At 46.7% G+C, this 20,062-nt stretch overlaps 1 protein-coding gene across 3 annotated transcripts in view; it reads left to right on the top strand.

Annotated features, from left to right (window-relative positions):
- The window catches only part of RAB30 (RAB30, member RAS oncogene family), a 129,466-nt gene that overhangs the window by 101,283 nt on the left and 8,121 nt on the right, over positions 1-20,062 (top strand). Inside the window, exons 2-4 of one of the 3 annotated variants that reach the window (XM_063951337.1) lie at positions 2,382-2,520; positions 10,688-10,788; positions 12,255-12,338. In XM_063951337.1, coding sequence (XP_063807407.1) covers positions 10,696-10,788; positions 12,255-12,338 — 177 coding nt within the window. In that variant the 5' untranslated portion in view covers positions 2,382-2,520; positions 10,688-10,695. Of the gene's footprint in view, positions 1-2,381; positions 2,521-10,595; positions 10,789-12,254; positions 12,339-20,062 lie in introns of those variants that run through there. The other 2 variants (XM_063951334.1, XM_063951335.1) reach the window with 2 other exon arrangements.

The raw sequence follows: 20,062 nt of genomic DNA, 5'->3' as shown, positions 1-20,062 counted from the left end.
GTCAGTGTCTGAACGTGCTTAGTGTGCATTCCTGTCAGTGACTGAGCGTGCATTCCTGTCAGTGACTGAGCATGCTCAGTGCATATTCCTGTCAGTGTCTGAGCGTGCTCAGTGTGCATTCCTGTCAGTGACTGAGCGTGCTCAGTGTGTATTCCTGTCAATGTCTGAGCGTGCTCAGTGTGCATTCCTGTCAGTGTCTAAGCGTGCTCAGTGTGCATTCCTGTCAGTGTGTGAGCGTGCTCAGTGTGTATTCATACCAATGTTTTTAGGGATAAGTATGTCTTTTGAGCTTAGTCGCTTTTATTTCGCTATTAGCGATTGATTCATAAAAATTCTGATTTTTATTTTTATTTTTAATCAAAATTTTGTCCTTTTTTCAGCATTTGCAGTCAGTGCAATTCTGCTATTTTGCCTAAATGCAGTCAGCTAGTTCTCAGTATAGCGATACAAATATTTGTTTTACATTTGAAGGAATGATAGTTCTATAAGTAAAGTTGGGGAGATCCTGGTTTGTTGGTCCTAATGTATTAAGCCTTAAAAAGTCATAAAGTGGAGATGGATAAGGAGTGATAAAGTACCAGTCAATCAGCTCCTAGCTGTCATTTTTTAAACACTGCCTGTAACATGGAAGTTAGGAGCTGATTGGCTGGTCATTTATCACTATTTGAGGTATATTCAGTTGAAGTCGAAAGCTGCCGTCTGTCGAAAAGACGTCAGTTTTCAAATTTTTTAAGGGGTTCCGACCTATTCAATCTAACCCCAAATTATTCAACAAGTTGTGGAATTCGACTTGTCGAAAAGCACGTGGATCGGTGGAATAGCTGCCGATCCGCGTGCTTGTGTCAAAAACGTTGGTTTTGGCCGCCTTTTCGACCATCTCCATTCGACTTTAAAAAAAAAGTCAAAGTTAGATGCGGGAGCAGAGACCGGGAGAGCCGCGGCAGATGGAGAGCAGCGCCGGAGGATGTCACAGCCGCCGCTCACAGCAGCCCTTGCTGGAGCCGGGTGGACGCTGCCGTGAGTGGCAGCTGTGATGCGGGGACGGGGAGAGGCAGAGAGACGGGGTGGGGGGGGGGGAGATGGGGGAGAGACGCGGGCAGGCGGGGGAGAGACGCGGCTATATAGTCGCTGCTGTAGCGCTGCTCTACCTCGTCTGCCCGCGGCTCTCCCCTGTCTCAGCTCCCGCATTCCAATTCGACTTTTTTAAACGTTGAATTGAGATGACATTGAATAGCCCAGGTCGGATCCATTCCAACAAATGAATATCGGAATGGATCCGACTTCAATTGAATATACCGTTTTATCCGTCTCCACTTTATCACTTTTTTTTGGCTTAATACATTTGGGCCATGCTTCTCTATGGAGCCTGATAAAGATATGAATAGTATGTTACGGTAGGGTAAGAGGCTGGTAAATGTGGGATGGGGTCACAGGCTGGTAAACGGGTGATGGGGGCACAGGCTGGTAAACGGGTGATGGGGCACAGCAGGGATGTGCGTTAAATGGCTCAGGCGGCACTGGACAGCACTAGAGCCAGATTTATACACAATATATAAGCCCAAGGGTGCATTTGGGCATTATACACAGGTGCAGCAGTATATACTGCTAGAACTTTGTGTTGATCAGAGATGAGCGGAAAAGGTAGGCGGGGGGGGGGGGGGCACAGCCTCACCTGCCATAGACTTTTTACTCCAGAGTTTTGACTATATAAATGATTAGAATAATACAAAGAAGATATTTATAACATAGTCTTTGTATTTTTCATATACCATATATAGTGGAAACTCTGGCATTTACCGTTGTATGACAGGAAAGGCTCTGCCTCACCTCACTGCCCGTCACTGGGGCACGGCTGGTAAATGGGTGATGGGGGGCATAGGCTGGTTAATTAAGTGATGAGGCCGTGAGGTAGTAAATGGGGTAAAGGACTAAAGGAAGCAATAGGGACAACCCACGGAGTGTATTGTGTAGTTCTGGGAAAGGCTGCTAGAGTAAACAAATATATCCTAATTTACTGAGCCAGTAACACAGTCTTGCCCCAGTGCGTTCCTGTCCCTCGCCGTCTGCACGAGAGCAGGATAATATCACGGCTCGTATGTATCACTTTAACCATATTAATGTGCCTTTCCATCGTTAGTAACTAAACTGCAGCACCGAAGGCACAATCTCGGGCTCTGCGTGCGCTGCTAAATGAAACAGTTTAGCAATTACGGGAGGATATTTATATCCTGAAACGCTCCGCGCTCCAAAATGCCTCATTGATTCATTAGCGGAGACATCAGATGCTTCACATCCCAGCTGGGGACGCAGAACACTACACATCCCAATTTAGGAGCTGGATTTGCTCTTCTCCAAACATATTCCTATCCTTTGCCTTCCAGCGCCTTCATTACCCGCTGTGAGCGGGAGGCAGAGAGATGAACGGATTGTCTTCAGCACGACGGCTGGAGTAATTGTGCATCAGGCCAGCTACCAGAGGTCTCCAGCCAACCCAGAGTGTAACGCTTGTAAAGCCTGGAGGTGAAAGTGTTAATCTTCCTTTTATTTTCCAGACTGGGATTGTGTAACACTAACATGTTATAATATGTATTTCCTGTGCCGCACAAACAGCGCATCCTAATCCTGAGCTGCCTAACACAGCTGCTGGTCCATTGGCTATTTTGGCTCAGGCAGGGTAGCTTACTAGAACAGTGACAATGTTCCGGGTACCCAAGAAGTACTAAGGGGTGTATTCAATAGGAGTCAGATCCATTCCAACATACAGTTGTCGGAATGGATCCAACAACCCCTATTCAATGGACGGCAAATCCGACTGTCGGCTTTGGCCGTACACAGGGTCCTGTCCTGCCGCTCTGTCAGCGGCTGCGGAGATGCTGACAGCAGATGGCGGCGGGCGTGAGCGGGACGGTGGCAGGGGTAAGCTGGGCGGCGGGGAGAGCAGAGATCGGCAGCCGGCGGGAGGAGCTGGCTGTGGGGGGACATGTCTGCGGAGGCTGGGGGAGGTGATGCAGGGAGAAAAGGGGCCTGGCCGGGGGGAGCAGAGATCGGTAGCCGGCGGGAGGAGCTGGCTGCGGGGGTACATGTCTGCGGTGGCGGGGGGGGGAAGTCTGCAGGGAGAGAGGTGCCTGGCCAGGGGACGGCCAGGCACCTCACTCCCTGCAGCGCCTCCCTCCACCGCCGCAGACATGTACCCCCACAGCCAGCTCCTCCCGCCGGCCGCCGATCTCAGCTCCCCCAGCCGCCCGCAGCACCGCTAGTCACCTCACCTCAATCCGACTTGTTTTCAAGTCGGATTGAGTTTGTCGGAAAGGGGGCCAAAACCTGTCGGATTTGGCCCCATTTCTGTCAGAAGCACGCGGATCGGTGGCTGTTCTGCCGATCCACGTGTTTTCCCCGACTTGTTAGAAAAAATCAGCCCCTATTGAATAGGTCGGAACCCCTTCCGACCTATTTCTGTCAGAAGCTGCCATCTTTCCGACAAGACGGCAGCTTCCGACAGTTATTGAATACACCCCTAAGTCTTGGAAAGTGCTTAAGTGGACGGAGATAAAGTACCAGCCAATCAGCTCCTAGCTGCCATGTTACAGGCTGTGTTTGAAAAATGACAGTTAGTGTAGGCACGTGAAACTCCATTACTTAAAACTGCTCATGTATTAATAGTGATCGCCATTTAGATTTATGACCCGCCATGTTTAATGTCTGGCTACATATCCCAAGTACTTAGACAAACGTGAATGTGTCTGCCCTGGGCCAAGCCTGAGAGAAGCCTTTCATCTTCAGCCATCTCCTTGGAGGAGTCCCTCAGAAACATTGCTGAGCTTGAATAAAATGTGTCATTTTTCTCTGGTAATACCGGTGACATCCCCGTGACAGCCCTGTGACAGCCGTGCCTGTAATATGGGAAACAAGACATGAGGAATTAAAGAGACAGATAAGGCATATGTATTATTAGGTATGAGATGATCTGTCTTTATCCTTGTCACTCCGTTCAGTACAGAAGGGCAGAGCCGTAACTAGGTGTGTGCGGAGGGGGCACAGCACATAGGGCTGCAGGGCAGGGGACACTGTTGGTGCATTTGTCAATTATCTATTTTAATTACTTTCACTTGCAGCTTCCCCCCTTTTTGAAGCCCAGCATCTCCTGACCGCCCCTGTCTCCTACCCCCACCCCTTCTGTCACTAATACCTATACAACATTCATGAACACAACTTGCGATTTCTTTGTTATTCAGTCACACTGTCATTTATTACATTTCAAGATGCTGACATACCCTGGATTCGAACCCATTGCATGTGACATTGCAGTCAGACAATCTATTCATTGAGCTATCTGCCCTAAGGGTGTGTACACACGGTGAGATATTTTCTTTCGATTTTGACTATATAGTCAAAATAGCAAGAAAAAGCAGATCGCAAGGTGAAAGTCACCTTGCGATCCCGATGCGCGGTCCCGCCAGGTCGGCATCGCAAGAAAAGACGGACTGTGCAGGCAAGTCAATCCTTGCTAGATCGGTGTACTATCTAGTTCATCTCACATGTCAATGACATCTCACATAAGCCAAAATCTCACATAAGCCAAAATCGTAAGCACACATAGTCCATATCTCAAGAAAAGTTAGTCAAAATCTGTGCTATCTGGGCTCCAGGGAGTTCAAGGGAAATCACAAGTGAAAATCGGCCATAGCAAGGATCCCACCGTGTGTACACACCTTAACATAGAAAGGTAGATAATTCTATCTATTTGAAGCTTACCTTGCACTTTGTGAAAAAAAATATCAGCATTGCGGCAGAGCAGATCTATGTAGCTCTCAAGTTAAGTGCATGAATTTGGTATAAAGATGATTTGTGTCCAAATCGGCTTTCTTGCAGTGGTCTATAAATGTGTGTGTATTATATATATATATATATATATATATATATATATATATATACATATAGGGGGATGCAAAAGTCGCAGTACACCCTTTTGTTTCAGAAACTGTGGCGGAAATGGAATGGGAAAACTGAATACTCCAGTAAGGTATGGGTGAGGTGGGCTACCTTTAGGGTATGTACCGAACATGGGCGCCATCTTGAATCTAAGTCAGTTTTTTCAAATGGAAAGGGGGTCGTGTAACATGTCAACCTCAATTCTCTCCTGTTTTGTCAAAGCCATCTTCAGTTACCAGCAACAAAAAAACTGTTGTACCTTTTGAACCATAACGGCTATTTCAAATCTGTTTGCAGCAGTAAACTTTTCAGCAAATTCTGATGTTGTTTGACATGTTACACGACACAATTTCCATTTGAAAAAACTGACTTAGCTTCAAGATGGACGATTTCAAGATGGCGCCCATGTTCAGTACATACCCCAAAAGATAGCCCACCTCACCCATACCTTACTGGAGTCTTCAGTTTTCCCATTTCCTGCATAATTTTTGAAACAAAAGGGTGTACTGCGATTTTTAAATCACCCTGTGCGTATGGGTACTGTGTGTATGTATATATATATATATATATATATATATATATACACATCAACCCAATCGGCGGCACTCCGGTCAAAGAAATTACACTTGAGGCTGGCTTACTAGCAACGTTTCAGCGTCTTTTATTGGCGCTTATGTCAAGCAGCATACATGAGATATATATATATATATACATATATATATATGTATGTATAAAATGTGGAGAGGAGTTTCATAGCATAGGCTTTCTCTGGTATCAGTCTTGTCATGTCCCTTCTCCATGAGGCATGCGGCTTATGTCCCTATTGGAAAAATGGGTGGGGGGACCAATTCTCTCTCTGGCACAGGGCACAAAAAAGTGGAGTTACGGCTCTGCAGAAGGGGATTCCTGTGAGCAAGAAGCAGCCTGACACCTTCTGCCTGTCACACAGAAAATAATAACTTATAAAGAGTCGTCACACACAGTGCCTCCTGCGTCACAGCCTCTGGGAGTGCTGAGGACTTCCAGGTCTCGGCTACGGAGCTGTGAGGGCCAATCTGATTATAGTCAGGGTTTCTCAGGCGGCCGATGGTCTGATTCTGTTTCTTAAGACACAGCACTCGGATATACAATGCCGGCAGGAGGCGTCTTTTCCCCTCAGAAGCCTCCTGTGGCATTGGCATGTTTTCCTATCACTGCTGCATCCACAGCGCCCGTATATGCCAAAGATCCATCCGTCTGCATGTGGAAGCCTGTTCCGCCCACTGATCTTACGTCCACAGCCGCCATCACTGGTATCTGGATTTGCACTCACCCCATTCTGCACGGTTGCTGCCTACAAACGCCCCAAAATCGCCCATTTCACAGAAAACGTCAACGGAGGGATCAGTTAGGTGTGGTATGTTTTGTAGAGTGTCAACATTCACGCGATCAACATGATATTGTCAACATGGTCGTAAAAGTCGACTTTGACCATTTTGACATTCAGCATGGTGATAATATTGTCAATGTCTTTTTATTGTAATTCTAACCCTAATGGTAACCCGACCCTAATTTAAATGTCGACATTATGGCAATGTCAGCATTTCATGTGTCCACATTCTTTCAATGTTGAAATTTTCCATAAATTGTGTTGACATTCCGACTGTCGACATTTTGATTGATGACTTAGTGACTGCATACCTATCAATCTGTCTGCGCTAGCGATCTCGGACACTGTGCGCATGTCTGATCCGCCGCAGGACCCCCCACACACACACCAGCAGCCGCTGGGGAAGTGTAAATTACCCACCGCCCCCCCCCCCAATCCCCCCTGTGTACCTGGAGGCTGTCCCGGCTTTCTAAATGAAAGCCGCAATGTTTCCGGTCGATGTTCCGATGGTCGCGATGTTTACCATCACTGTTCCAATGTTTTCTTGGGGGGAAATTCTCTCTTTTTAAACTAAAATAATTTTGCGTAGGGTTAAATTCATGTTCTTCACCTAATTCACTCATTAAAAAAAAAAAAACAATTTCTGAGCGTTTTTTTTAGGGAAAAATTGTCAGTTCAGCGGTTAAAGGATAACTAAACCCCAAAACTGAAATTTTCAGAGTTCGATGTATCTCTGGAGACCAAGGACAATTCCACGGGCATGATTAGGGTCATCTGTCCATGGCTCTGCCATGGATGGTTGATGTTAGTGTTAAACCAGTGACTAGAAACTACCAATGTTTGAGCCATTGGTGGTCTAACTTTATGTATGTGCAGATGGAGCAGCACACCCCCAGAGCACGGCCGGTGCTAACCATAGGGTCTCCAGTCGCCATCCACCATCCATGGTTGCTAACCATAGATGGTGGATGGCCAACCCTAGGCATGATTAAAAACCTCCTGACTCCCCATCCCCCCCTCACTCTGGGCAATGACACAATAGATTTATGTGGTGTTATATCAAGTCCCCCAACCATTTCTCAAGTAAGAGCAGTGAGACCTGGAAGGGTGGCATACTCGGGAGTCTTCAGGGCAGCCCGAGAAGGTGGGCAATTATATTTTAATCTTACTGCACTGTTTTTGTGAAGAAAAAAATAACTTGATTCCACTTTGTGCAGCAAAAAAAAACAAAATCCAATTAATACAAGGCTCCATGTTGTCTACGACCTGTGTCAGAGAGAAGTGTAACCTTGACGACTTCTAAATGCCTGTAGCCAGCCATATTGTCTCTCTTAGATCCAGTGTCACCTCTAGCCAACCTTAGCTGCCCAAGTGTTAAGGCCCCCATCCACTAGTCAGATTTGGGCAGTTTTCTTCAGATTTCGATGCATCTGACCGTCATATCTGAAGAAAAGTGTCACATTGGATGGCTCTTCAGATCCAATGCTCACTCCCGTGTCAGATATGTCTGAACTACAGATCTCTGAGGCTGCCCCAACTATTTATCTGAATCTGAAGAAAACAGGTGCACATCGTATTGTTTTTTTTACTTCAGATGTATCTGATCAGATTCATCTGAAGCGTCACTTGACTGGCATCTCCCTGACCACTCCCACCCACCAAGAGGGGGAACAGCGGCAGCAGCAGCATCAGATCAATCACATGTAGCATGTGTGCATCAGATATATCTGATGCGATCTGGCACATGATATATTGCATCAGATATATCTGAAGTGAATGTAATGAAAATTAAAGCCAGGGTCTGATCCGATTCCCGGGACGCTCCCGGGAGAGTTCAAGAGAAATCTGATGCTATCTGCAGTTCAGACAAGTCTGAGTAGTGGATGGCCACCTTCAGATGATTAGCCATAAGCTGCAGAGAGAAATGTATAATGTTGTTACTACAACTACATGCTCTGAAGAGGAATGGAAATACAGGGAGAGAGACAGAGACACAGGAGGCGGCCATTTTGTGGCCTCATTCAATAGTTATGAGTATCCAACCTTTCAGTTCACTAGGAACCAGTGACATAATTAAGGTATATTGGGCCTGGAACACAGCTGACCTTGGAGAGAGATAAAGTGTAGTGAGATAAAGTACCAACCAATCAGCTTCTAACTGCCATTGTACAGGCTTTGTTTGAAAAATGCCAGGAGCTGATTGATTGGTCCTTCATCTCCCTCCAAGCTATGATACACCTGCCCCCTGGACATTTATGGGCTGATGCATCTTTGCACAGGAACTTTTTCACACCCGTATACTGCGACGTCCATTTCTTGAAATGTGCACGGCTTCAGTTCAGCGATATATGTTCTAGATTAGGTATAGGTCACATACACTTCCGCCCGTGGTTTTAACCATTTGTTTTGGTCGCACAGCACGCATTGACTATTAAGCATCAATAAATCTCTCCGATCTGCTTGGTGGCTTGTGGGCTATGCCACTTTACTGGCCATGCGCAGAGAAGAGATGTGCTACTCCCGCTGGCGTAGTACTCACGTGGCACCAGGCCACTAATACCTAATACTATTCTGGAACTGCTAAACTACAAAATATTGTACTAGGAGCCTGTTGTGTTTTCAGCTGCTGAATGCAAATGATGTAATTGGCTGAAAGTCGTGCGGATGCTGTTGCCATGGCAACATGAAGACACCTGACACGTCTATTATTAAATTAAACAGGTTCGCTGTGTACTCCATCAGAGTAATTAGAGGGACGGAGTAACACAAACTATTTGTTTAGTGGCCTAATTGAAATCAGATACGGCATGTGTCTGATAAGGACAGGTATTGATGAGACGTGTGACCGGCTTTATAAGATAAATGATCTACAGTCAGTGCGGCAGAGCTAGGTAGATTGAGCAATATTAAAGGAGCAAGCAGCAATACCACAGAGGTACGTCAAAGCCACTTTATAATTACCACTAGCTTTATAGTTAGAAAAAGTTGAAGGACCCATAGCGGGAGCACTGCTCGGGTCAAAGGTCATGTCTGATTTCCTCTCTCCGTTCAGCTGAACACTTCTGGGCACCTAGGAGAGAACCCTATACAACGTTGCTGACCAAGGGAGTGATTCCGAGTCGGACAAAGTTGAACAATTTTAGTTTCTGATACTGCACATGTTTTAAGATGCATGGCGCGTGTATGACTGTTGTGTTTGTACAGAGCCGCAATAGCAATGTGAGATGTACGGATGTATTCAAAATGGGTGGTGACTGGATGGTGGCAGGGAGGTGGCTATTCAGTCGCATGGAGATGTTGCTCTTATTGGTGTGTATGGGAGTGTCACTAGGGTGTCACCGAGGTGGTTGTGTGGAAGCTTAACCACTCACTCATACAGATAATCTGCAGCTAGCCTGGGGCCAGTGCAATTAATAAATATTCCCCTTAAAAGCAAACTTTTTGTGTTTAAACATATGAATCTCATATAAATAACATAAGTAGTCAGGATGTCCCGATAGATAGATAGATAGATAGATAGATAGATAGATAGATAGATAGATAGATTAGATTAGATTAAAACCAGTAGGAGACAGAACTGATATTCCTGGGTACGCATTCTCCCACCTCATGGTAAGATGCCTGTCTCTTCTTGCTGGCAGCTGCACTCTGGTCTCACTACGCGCTCGCACACCCCACCCCTCTGAGTTGGTTGGCATTGGACATGCGCAGCAGCTCCGTTCTGTCCCTTATACTGTATGTTGTGGCCGTAGCGCTAGTAAAATTGTATTATATATTACTGTTATTCTGTTCATGATTTGAGCTGTTGCCTGGACCAGTGCATGGTGGGGTAAGATCCGGACAACTGGAAACCGCCCCTGTGTTTCACTATGTAGTGGTAGGATGGTGATTTGTCAACAGATTTAATAGATATAAGGGACCTCTTGGTAGCAATACCTGTTAGTAGCCAGACTTTTCCATACTAGAGGAGTTCACTAGACAGAGCAATACATCATGAATGATTGGCAGAGCAATAGGGATCCACAGACCGTTATGCATCCATAGGAATAATTGCAAAATGAGCACTGATTACACTGAAGCCTTGCAGGATGTTACTGTGACCAGGGACACAATACAGAGGCTGGACGTGTGTAATTGCAATAATACTGGAAATATCACGACCAGGGCTCTGCACTAAGGTTACACGACACAGCTCCCACATGCTGCCTGCACTATCAGTTCCACAATACCATGTTGCACAATTAGCCAAGCAGGAGACCTTTGTCCTGTTTACATGGAGGTATAAAGTTCTCCAGTGATTGCTCCAGCTCTGAGGAGAGGATGCAATGACTGGTGTAATCCCGGCTGTGTCCCACGCTGACTCTCTCTCCTCCGCTTGTGTCTTCACAGCTGTGTAAATGAGTATGGAAGATTATGATTTCCTATTCAAGATTGTACTAATTGGAAATGCTGGGGTAGGGAAGACCTGTCTAGTACGGAGGTTTACCCAGGTAAGTGGCACTTACTGTACGCTGTTTTTCTCTTCACATACAGTAGTTGTGTGTTCTAGCTTGTACTTTCACACAAGGACACTTTCCAATTGGTGGTTTGTAATCAGTGAGCAGTAAGAAATGACCTTTTACCGTGAATTTCCACTTTCTCTTATACTGTGGGGAGATGTATCAAAGCTTGGAGAGAGATAAAGTGGAGAGAGAGAGAAAGTACCAATCAGCTCCTAACTGTCAGGTTACAGACTGTGTTTGACAAATGCTAGGAGCTGACTGGTTGGCACTTTATCTCTCTCCAAGGTTTGATACATATCCCCTACAGTAGTGTATACAAAGCAATATACTGTATAAGGGATAATACACTTCATGTTGTAAATGTTGTGTTATAAGGCACCGAGATCATTTGTGAACACATTATAGAGATTTATACAGGGCACTTAAAACCTTTTAATTCAACACAATACAAACATTTCAGTGTTTCTACTGTCTGTTTATTTATAGATCATGGGGTCTATTTACTAAACCGTGGACGGAGATAAAGTACCAGCCAATCAGCTCCTAACTGCCACATCACAGGCTGAAATGTGACAGTTAGGAACTGATTGGCTGGTACTTTATCTCCATCCAAGGCTTAGTAAATAGACCCCTATATTTGGTATACTTACCTCATACCTTCCAACTTTTAAGCTCTGGAGTTTACAGTCTATGGGGTCTATGTACTAAGCCTTGGCGAAAGATAAAGTACCAACCAACCAGCTCCTGTCATTTTTCAAACAGCCTGTAACATGGCAGTTAGGAGCTGTTTGGCTGGTACTTTATCTCTCTCCAAGGCTTAGTACATAGATCCCTGAATTCCCTAACACACACACACTAGGATTCATTGATTGTCAGAGCAAATTAACCTATTGGTATGTTTTTGGAGTGTGTAAGCGAACCAGAACGAAGCCACACAAGCTTAAGGAGAACACCGATGAATAATGACCGGGTATTGACCTCAGGATCTCAGTGCCTCAAGCCAGTGATGCTAACCACTACACCAACCGCGCTGTACCAAAAACGGAGTAGTTCGGAGATATGTTACCTCTTTCTTAAATTGCGAGGGGTTAATAAGAAAGGAGGACTGTCAAACAGCTGATTGTGACAAGATTGTAGGGGAGATGTACTAAGCGTTGGAGATAGATAAAGTTGATACATCTCCCCCTGTGTGTTTGACGGGCTGTATAGGGAGCGGGCCGGGGCAAGGCCAGCATTAGGTATGTATAATGTCTGGCTGAGGTAACTTTGATAGAGGGAGGAAAGAGTAAAGCAGATTAGCAATAAGTCTTTTCCAAACACACGTATTTTCACAGCCGTCCATACAAATCCTCACATAGCAATCATATATTACAGACATACCTGACAGACAGAAACCAATACCGGAAACCTTTCACTGGCGCCTAACGTTTGTCTGTGTTACTTCCTATGTACAGGGTCTCTTCCCCCCAGGCCAGGGGGCCACCATTGGGGTAGATTTTATGATCAAAACTGTGGAAATTAAGGGTGAAAAAATAAAGGTGAGTTTATTATTATGATTATTAGCCTATGTTTTATGTAGCGATGGCTCATGAGAACTTATAATATAAGGGAAGCAAGTGAGGTATGAGGTGTGAGTTGAGTGTTAACATAGATTTTACCTCGCCTTATTGTGATAGGTCCTTTTAATGCACATAATCATACAAAATGTGTTTTTGTTTTATTATTTTATAGTAGCTCTATTTATGCTGCACGATTACGGGAAATTCAAGTTTTCATGGTTATTTTCCTGCTTGTTAGTGGTGACCCGGCCGTACAGTCAGTCACACAGTATGGGGTATATTTACTAAGGTGGGAGTTTTTAAGAAGTGGAGATGTTGCCCATAGAAACCAATCAGATTCCACTTAACATTTATCTAGCTGCTTCTAGAAGATAATATATAAAATCTGATTGGTTGCTATGGGCAACATCACTGGTTCTAAAAAAAACCGTCACGCTTTAGTAAATATACCCCTATGAGTGTTGTGCTCTATATAGAGTCTTGTGTTACATGTGTGTGTGTGATACGCACAGTGTTTATACCTTATAATTATTAGCTGCGCCATAGTCGCATGTTGGCCGGGCACAGAGCAGAACAGGCATTCACCCTGGCCGCCCAGCTTCCAGAAGGCTTTATGTTCCAGCGTACACTACACATTGCTATACAGATAGTGTGTATACGTCGCTATTTGTACTTGTATAGTTGTAGCATGAATTAATTATTAGCAAATTTACGGCCTAATTCAAGGTTGATTGCAAAACCATGTGCACTGCAGGTGTGTCAGATATAACATGTGCAGAGAGAGTTAGATTTTGGGTGGGTTATATTGTTTTTGTGCAGGGTAAATGCTGCTTTATTTTTTCACTGCAATTTAGATTTCAGTTTGAACACACCCCGCCCAAATCTAACTCTCTCTGCACATGTTACATCTGCCCCACCTGGAGTGCACATGGTTTTGCCCATTAAAGGAAAATGTTGTTTTGCAATCAACCTTGAATTAGGCACTTAATGCCAACTTTTTTTTAGTCATGTCCAATGGCAGGGACCTCAACTCCTACATACAGACTATGGAAATGCAGGGTCAGGAGGCATTTGGCAGGCGGCTCTGTAATCAGATGGCAGCACAGTTTGCTAGACTAGTAACAACATGCACAGTATTGGTAAAAGTACAGGGTACATATTGCTGCCACCGCTTTAGCATGCCAGTATCAGACCCCCCCCCCCACCCCCCCCCTGGTGTACAAGCTGCGCCTGACTGTGCAGCTTTGCAGATGCGATCCTTATTAATGCAAATGCAGTTACACACCTCCTTGCTGCATTTGCAATTGCAGCACTGCGACCGGAGTTGCAGTCTGGGATCAAATAGTCATCTGCGACGGGCTGGCCGTCGCAGGGTGACTTGCGAGGCCGAGGAAGCTGCATCTCGCGACACAGTCCTTGGCGTCGCCACTCCCGGAAAACAGGGCCATTATGGCAATGCTGGCCACCCCCGCAATACTGGCAGAGGTGTTCGCAATACTGCAATGCGATCGCATGACCCTGGGACGCCTGCGCTGTGCATCTTTTTAGCTACTGACTCGCATGCACAGTTGAAAGCACAAATACCAACACTGCATCTGAATCAGGCCCCGTGCAAGGGAAGAAATACAGGGTTCTGGTTTGTAGACACTTGGGGGTTACATTTACTAAAGCTCCCAAAAATTAAAAGTGTTGCTGTTGCCCATAGGAGACTTTACCTATGCTCTCTCTAACACATCCTAGAAAATTACAATCTGGTTGCTATGAGCAACAAAACCACTTTTCTCTGACGTCCTAAGTGGATGCTGGGACTCCGTAAGGACCATGGGGAATAGCGGCTCCGCAGGAGACTGAGCACAACTAAAAGAAAGCTTTAGACTACTGGTGTGCACTGGCTCCTCCCACTATGACCCTCCTCCAGACTTCAGTTAGAATCTTGTGCCCGGCTGAGCTGGATGCACACTAGGGTCTCTCCTGAGCTCCTAGAAAGAAAGTATATTTTAGGTTTTTATATTTTACAGTGAGATCTGCTGGCAACAGACTCACTGCAGCGAGGGACTAAGGGGAGAAGAAGCGAACCTACCTAACTGGTGGTAGCTTGGGCTTCTTAGGCTACTGGACACCATTAGCTCCAGAGAGATCGACCACAGGGCCCGACCTCGATGTTCGGTCCCGGAGCCGCGCCGCCGGCCCCCTTACAGAGCCAGAAGCAAGAAGTGTTCCGGAAAATCGGCGGCAGAAGACTTCTGTCTTCAACAAGGTAGCGCACAGCACTGCAGCTGTGCGCCATTGCTCCTCATGCACACCTCACACTCCGGTCACTGATGGGTGCAGGGCGCTGGGGGGGGGGGGGGGCGCCCTGAGGGCAATATAAGTCACCTTGGCTGGCAAATCTACACCATATATAGTCAGGAAGGCTATATAGGTGTAAAAATACCCCTGCCAGAATTCCAGAAAAAGCGGGAGAAGTCCGCCGGAAAAGGGGCGGGGCTATCTCCCTCAGCACACTGGTGCCATTTTTCCCTCACAGCTCCGCTGGAAGGACGCTCCCTGGCTCTACCCTGCAGTGTCAAGCTACATAAGGGTAAAAAAGAGAGGGGGGGCACTAAATTTAGGCGCAGTATATATAATATAAGCAGCTATAAGGGAAAAAACACTCATTTATAGTGGGATCCCTGTGTTATATAGCGCTCTGGTGTGTGCTGGCATACTCTCTCTCTCTGTCTCCCCAAAGGGCTTTGTGGTGTCCTGTCCTCTGTCAGAGCATTCCCTGTGTGTATGCGGTGTGTCGGTACGGCTGTGTCGACATGTTTGATGAGGAGGCTTATGTGGAGGCGGAGCAAATGCCGATAAATGTGATGTCACCCCCTGCGGGGTCGACACCTGAGTGGATGGTTCTGTGGAAGGAATTACGCGACAGTGTCGACTCCTTGCATAAAAGGTTTGACGACATACCAAATATGGGACAGCCGGCTTCTCAGCCTGTGCCTGCCCAGGCGTCTCAAAAGCCATCAGGGGCTCTAAAACGCCCGCTACCTCAGATGGCAGACACAGATGTCGACACGGATACTGACTCCAGTGTCGACGACGATGAGACTAATGTATCTTCCAATAGGGCCACACGTTATATGATTGAGGCAATGAAAAATGTGTTGCATATTTCTGATGTTACCCCGGGTACCACAAAAAAGGGTATTATGTTTGGAGAGAAAAAACTACCAGTTGTTTTTCCTCCATCTGAGGAATTAAATGAAGTGTGTGAAGAAGCGTGGGCTTCCCCCGATAAGAAACTGGTAATTTCTAAGAGGTTACTAATGGCGTACCCTTTCCCGCCAGAGGATAGGTCACGTTGGGAAACATCCCCTAGGGTGGATAGAGCGCTCACACGCTTGTCAAAGAAGGTGGCACTACCGTCTCCGGATACGGCCGCCCTGAAGGAATCTGCTGATAGAAAGCAGGAGGCTATCCTGAAGTCTGTATATACACACACAGGTGTTATACTGAGACCAGCTATTGCGTCAGCATGGATGTGCAGTGCTGCAGCTACGTGGTCAGATTCCCTGACGGAAAATATTGATACCCTAGACAGGGACACTATATTGCTAACCGTAGAGCATATTAAAGACGCACTCTTATACATGAGGGATGCACAGAGGGATATTTGCCGGCTGGCATCTAAAATAAGTGCAATGTCCATTTCTGCCAGGAGAGGGTTATGGACTCGGCAGTGGACAGGAGATGCAGATTCTAAAAGGCACATGGAAGTTTTGCCTTATAAGGGTGAGGAGTTGTTCGGGGATGGTCTCTCGGACCTCGTTTCCACAGCAACAGCTGGGAAGTCTACATTTTTACCACATGTTTCCTCACAGCCAAAGAAAGCACCGTATTATCAGGTACAGTCCTTTCGGCCCAATAGGGGCAAGCGGGTTAAAGGCGCGTCCTTTCTGCCCAGAGGCAGAGGTAGAGGGAAAAAGCTGCAGCATACAGCCAGTTCCCAGGAGCAAAAGTCCTCCCCCGCTTCCTCTAAGTCCACAGCATGACGCTGGGGCTCCACAGGCGGAGCCAGGTACGGTGGGGGCCCGTCTCAAAAATTTCAGCGATCAGTGGGCTCGCTCACGGGTGGATCCCTGGATCTTTCAAGTAGTATCTCAGGGGTACAAGCTGGAATTCGAGACGTCTCCCCCCCGCCGTTTCCTCAAATCTGCCTTGCCAACAACTCCCTCAGGCAGGGAGGCAGTGTTAGAGGCAATTCACAAGCTGTATTCCCAGCAGGTGATAGTAAAGGTGCCCCTACTTCAACAAGGACGGGGTTACTATTCCACAATGTTTGTGGTACCGAAACCGGACGGTTCGGTGAGACCCATTTTAAATTTGAAATCCTTGAACACATATATAAAAAAATTCAAGTTCAAGATGGAATCGTTCAGGGCGGTTATTGCAAGCCTGGACGAGGGGGATTACATGGTATCACTGGACATCAAGGATGCTTACCTGCATGTCCCCATTTACCATCCTCACCAGGAGTACCTCAGATTTGTGGTACAGAATTGTCATTACCAATTCCAGACGTTGCCGTTTGGTCTATCCACGGCTCCGAGGGTATTTACCAAGGTAATGGCCGAAATGATGATACTCCTTCGAAAGAAGGGAGTTTTAATTATCCCATACTTGGACGATCTCCTGATAAAGGCGAGGTCCAGGGAGCAGTTGTTGGTCGGGGTAGCACTATCTCGGGAGGTGCTACAACAGCACGGCTGGATTCTAAATATTCCAAAGTCACAGCTGGTCCCTACGACACGTCTACTGTTCCTGGGGATGGTTCTGGACACAGAACAGAAAAAAGTGTTTCTCCCGGAGGAGAAGGCCAAGGAGCTGTCATCTCTAGTCAGAGGCCTCCTAAAACCAAAACAGGTGTCGGTGCATCACTGCACGCGGATCCTGGGAAAGATGGTAGCTTCCTACGAAGCAATTCCATTCGGCAGGTTCCATGCGAGAACCTTTCAGTGGGACCTGTTGGACAAGTGGTCAGGATCGCATCTTCAGATGCATCGTCTGATAACCCTGTCTCCGAGGACCAGGGTGTCTCTGCTGTGGTGGCTGCAAAGTGCTCATCTTCAAGAGGGCCGCAGATTCGGCATACAGGACTGGGTCCTGGTGACCACGGATGCCAGCCTTCGGGGCTGGGGGGCAGTCACACAGGGAAGAAACTTCCAAGGACTATGGTCAAGTAAGGAGACTTCCCTACACATAAATATTCTGGAACTGAGGGCCATTTACAATGCCCTAAGTCAGGCAAAACCCCTGCTTCAAAATCAGCCGGTACTGATCCAGTCAGACAACATCACGGCAGTCGCCCATGTAAACCGACAGGGCGGCACGAGAAGCAGGACAGCGATGGCAGAAGCCACAAGGATTCTCCGATGGGCGGAAAATCACGTGTTAGCACTGTCAGCAGTGTTCATTCCGGGAGTGGACAACTGGGAAGCAGACTTCCTCAGCAGGCACGACCTCCACCCGGGAGAGTGGGGACTTCATCCAGAAGTCTTCCAACTGATTGTAAACCGTTGGGAAAGGCCACAGGTGGACATGATGGCGTCCCGCCTAAACAAAAAGCTAGAAAGATATTGCGCCAGGTCAAGAGACCCGCAGGCGATAGCTGTGGACGCTCTAGTGACACCGTGGGTGTACCGGTCGGTTTATGTGTTCCCTCCTCTTCCTCTCATACCAAAGGTACTGAGGATAATAAGGAGAAGAGGAGTAAGAACTATACTCATTGTTCCGGATTGGCCAAGAAGAGCTTGGTACCCGGAACTTCAAGAAATGATGTCAGAGGACCCATGGCCTCTGCCGCTCAGACAGGACCTGCTGCAGCAGGGGCCCTGTCTGTTCCAAGACTTACCGCGGCTGCGTTTGACGGCATGGCGGTTGAACACCGGATCCTGAAGGAAAAGGGCATTCTGGAGGAAGTCATTCCTACACTGATTAAAGCTAGGAAAGAAGTAACCGCAAACCATTATCACCGCATATGGCGAAAATATGTTGCGTGGTGTGAGGCCAGGAAGGCCCCAACGGAGGAATTTCAGCTGGGCCGTTTCCTGCACTTCCTACAGTCAGGGGTGACTATGGGCCTAAAATTGGGTTCCATTAAGGTCCAGATTTCGGCTCTATCGATTTTCTTCCAGAAAGAACTGGCTTCACTACCTGAAGTTCAAACTTTTGTTAAGGGAGTGCTGCATATTCAGCCCCCTTTTGTGCCTCCTGTGGCACCTTGGGATCTCAACGTGGTGTTGGATTTCCTAAAGTCACATTGGTTTGAGCCACTTAAAACCGTGGAATTGAAGTATCTCACGTGGAAAGTGGTCATGTTGTTGGCCTTGGCTTCGGCCAGGCGTGTATCAGAATTGGCGGCTTTGTCATGTAAAAGCCCTTATCTGATTTTCCATATGGATAGGGCAGAATTGAGGACTCGTCCCCAATTTCTCCCTAAGGTGGTATCAGCCTTTCATCTGAACCAACCTATCGTGGTGCCTGCGGCTACTAAAGACTTGGAGGCTTCCAAGTTGTTGGACGTAGTCAGGGCCCTGAAAATTTATGTTTCCAGGACTGCGGGAGTCAGAAAGACTGACTCGCTATTTATCCTGTATGCGCCCAACAAGTTGGGTGCACCTGCTTCAAAGCAGACTATTGCTCGCTGGATCTGTAGTACGATTCAGCTTGCACATTCTGCGGCTGGACTGCCGCATCCTAAATCAGTGAAAGCCCATTCCACGAGGAAGGTGGGCTCTTCTTGGGCGGCTGCCCGAGGGGTCTCGGCTCTACAACTTTGCCGAGCAGCTACTTGGTCGGGGTCAAACACATTTGCTAAATTCTACAAGTTTGACACCCTGGCTGAGGAGGACCTAGAGTTTGCCCATTCGGTGCTGCAGAGTCATCCGCACTCTCCCGCCCGTTTGGGAGCTTTGGTATAATCCCCATGGTCCTTACGGCGTCCCAGCATCCACTTAGGACGTCAGAGAAAATAAGAATTTACTCACCGGTAATTCTATTTCTCGTAGTCCGTAGTGGATGCTGGGCGCCCATCCCAAGTGCGGATTGTCTGCAATACTTGTATATAGTTATTGCCTAACTAAAGGGTTATTGTTGAGCCATCTGTTGAGAGGCTCAGTTGTTATCATACTGTTAACTGGGTATTGTATCACGAGTTATACGGTGTGATTGGTGTAGCTGGTATGAGTCTTACCCGGGATTCAAAATCCTTCCTTATTGTGTCAGCTCTTCCGGGCACAGTATCCTAACTGAGGTCTGGAGGAGGGTCATAGAGGGAGGAGCCAGTGCACACCAGGTAGTCCTAAAGCTTTCTTTAGTTGTGCCCAGTCTCCTGCGGAGCCGCTATTCCCCATGGTCCTTACGGAGTCCCAGCATCCACTACGGACTACGAGAAATAGAATTACCGGTGAGTAAATTCTTATTTTCATTTTAAGAAGCTTTAATAAATCTACCCCTTAAAGGTTTATTCATTATATCAAGTAGTATGTGATCCCTGATTAAACCCTCTGAGCTCTGCAAGTTGTTTTGTCATCATTTATCACGCTAACGACACTCATCAGCAATCTTCCTAATTGTTCCACTGATTAGTGAATGATCGGAGAATGATTTGCTGATTGACTTTTGTAAAAATTACTTTTGTAAAAAGTTAACTATACAAT

Source organism: Pseudophryne corroboree, chromosome 2 (assembly GCF_028390025.1).
Source record: "Pseudophryne corroboree isolate aPseCor3 chromosome 2, aPseCor3.hap2, whole genome shotgun sequence".
Classification (NCBI taxonomy): domain Eukaryota; kingdom Metazoa; phylum Chordata; class Amphibia; order Anura; family Myobatrachidae; genus Pseudophryne; species Pseudophryne corroboree.
The sequence above is the reverse complement of the archived record's forward strand: the minus strand, read 5'-3'. Positions and strand labels throughout refer to the sequence as shown.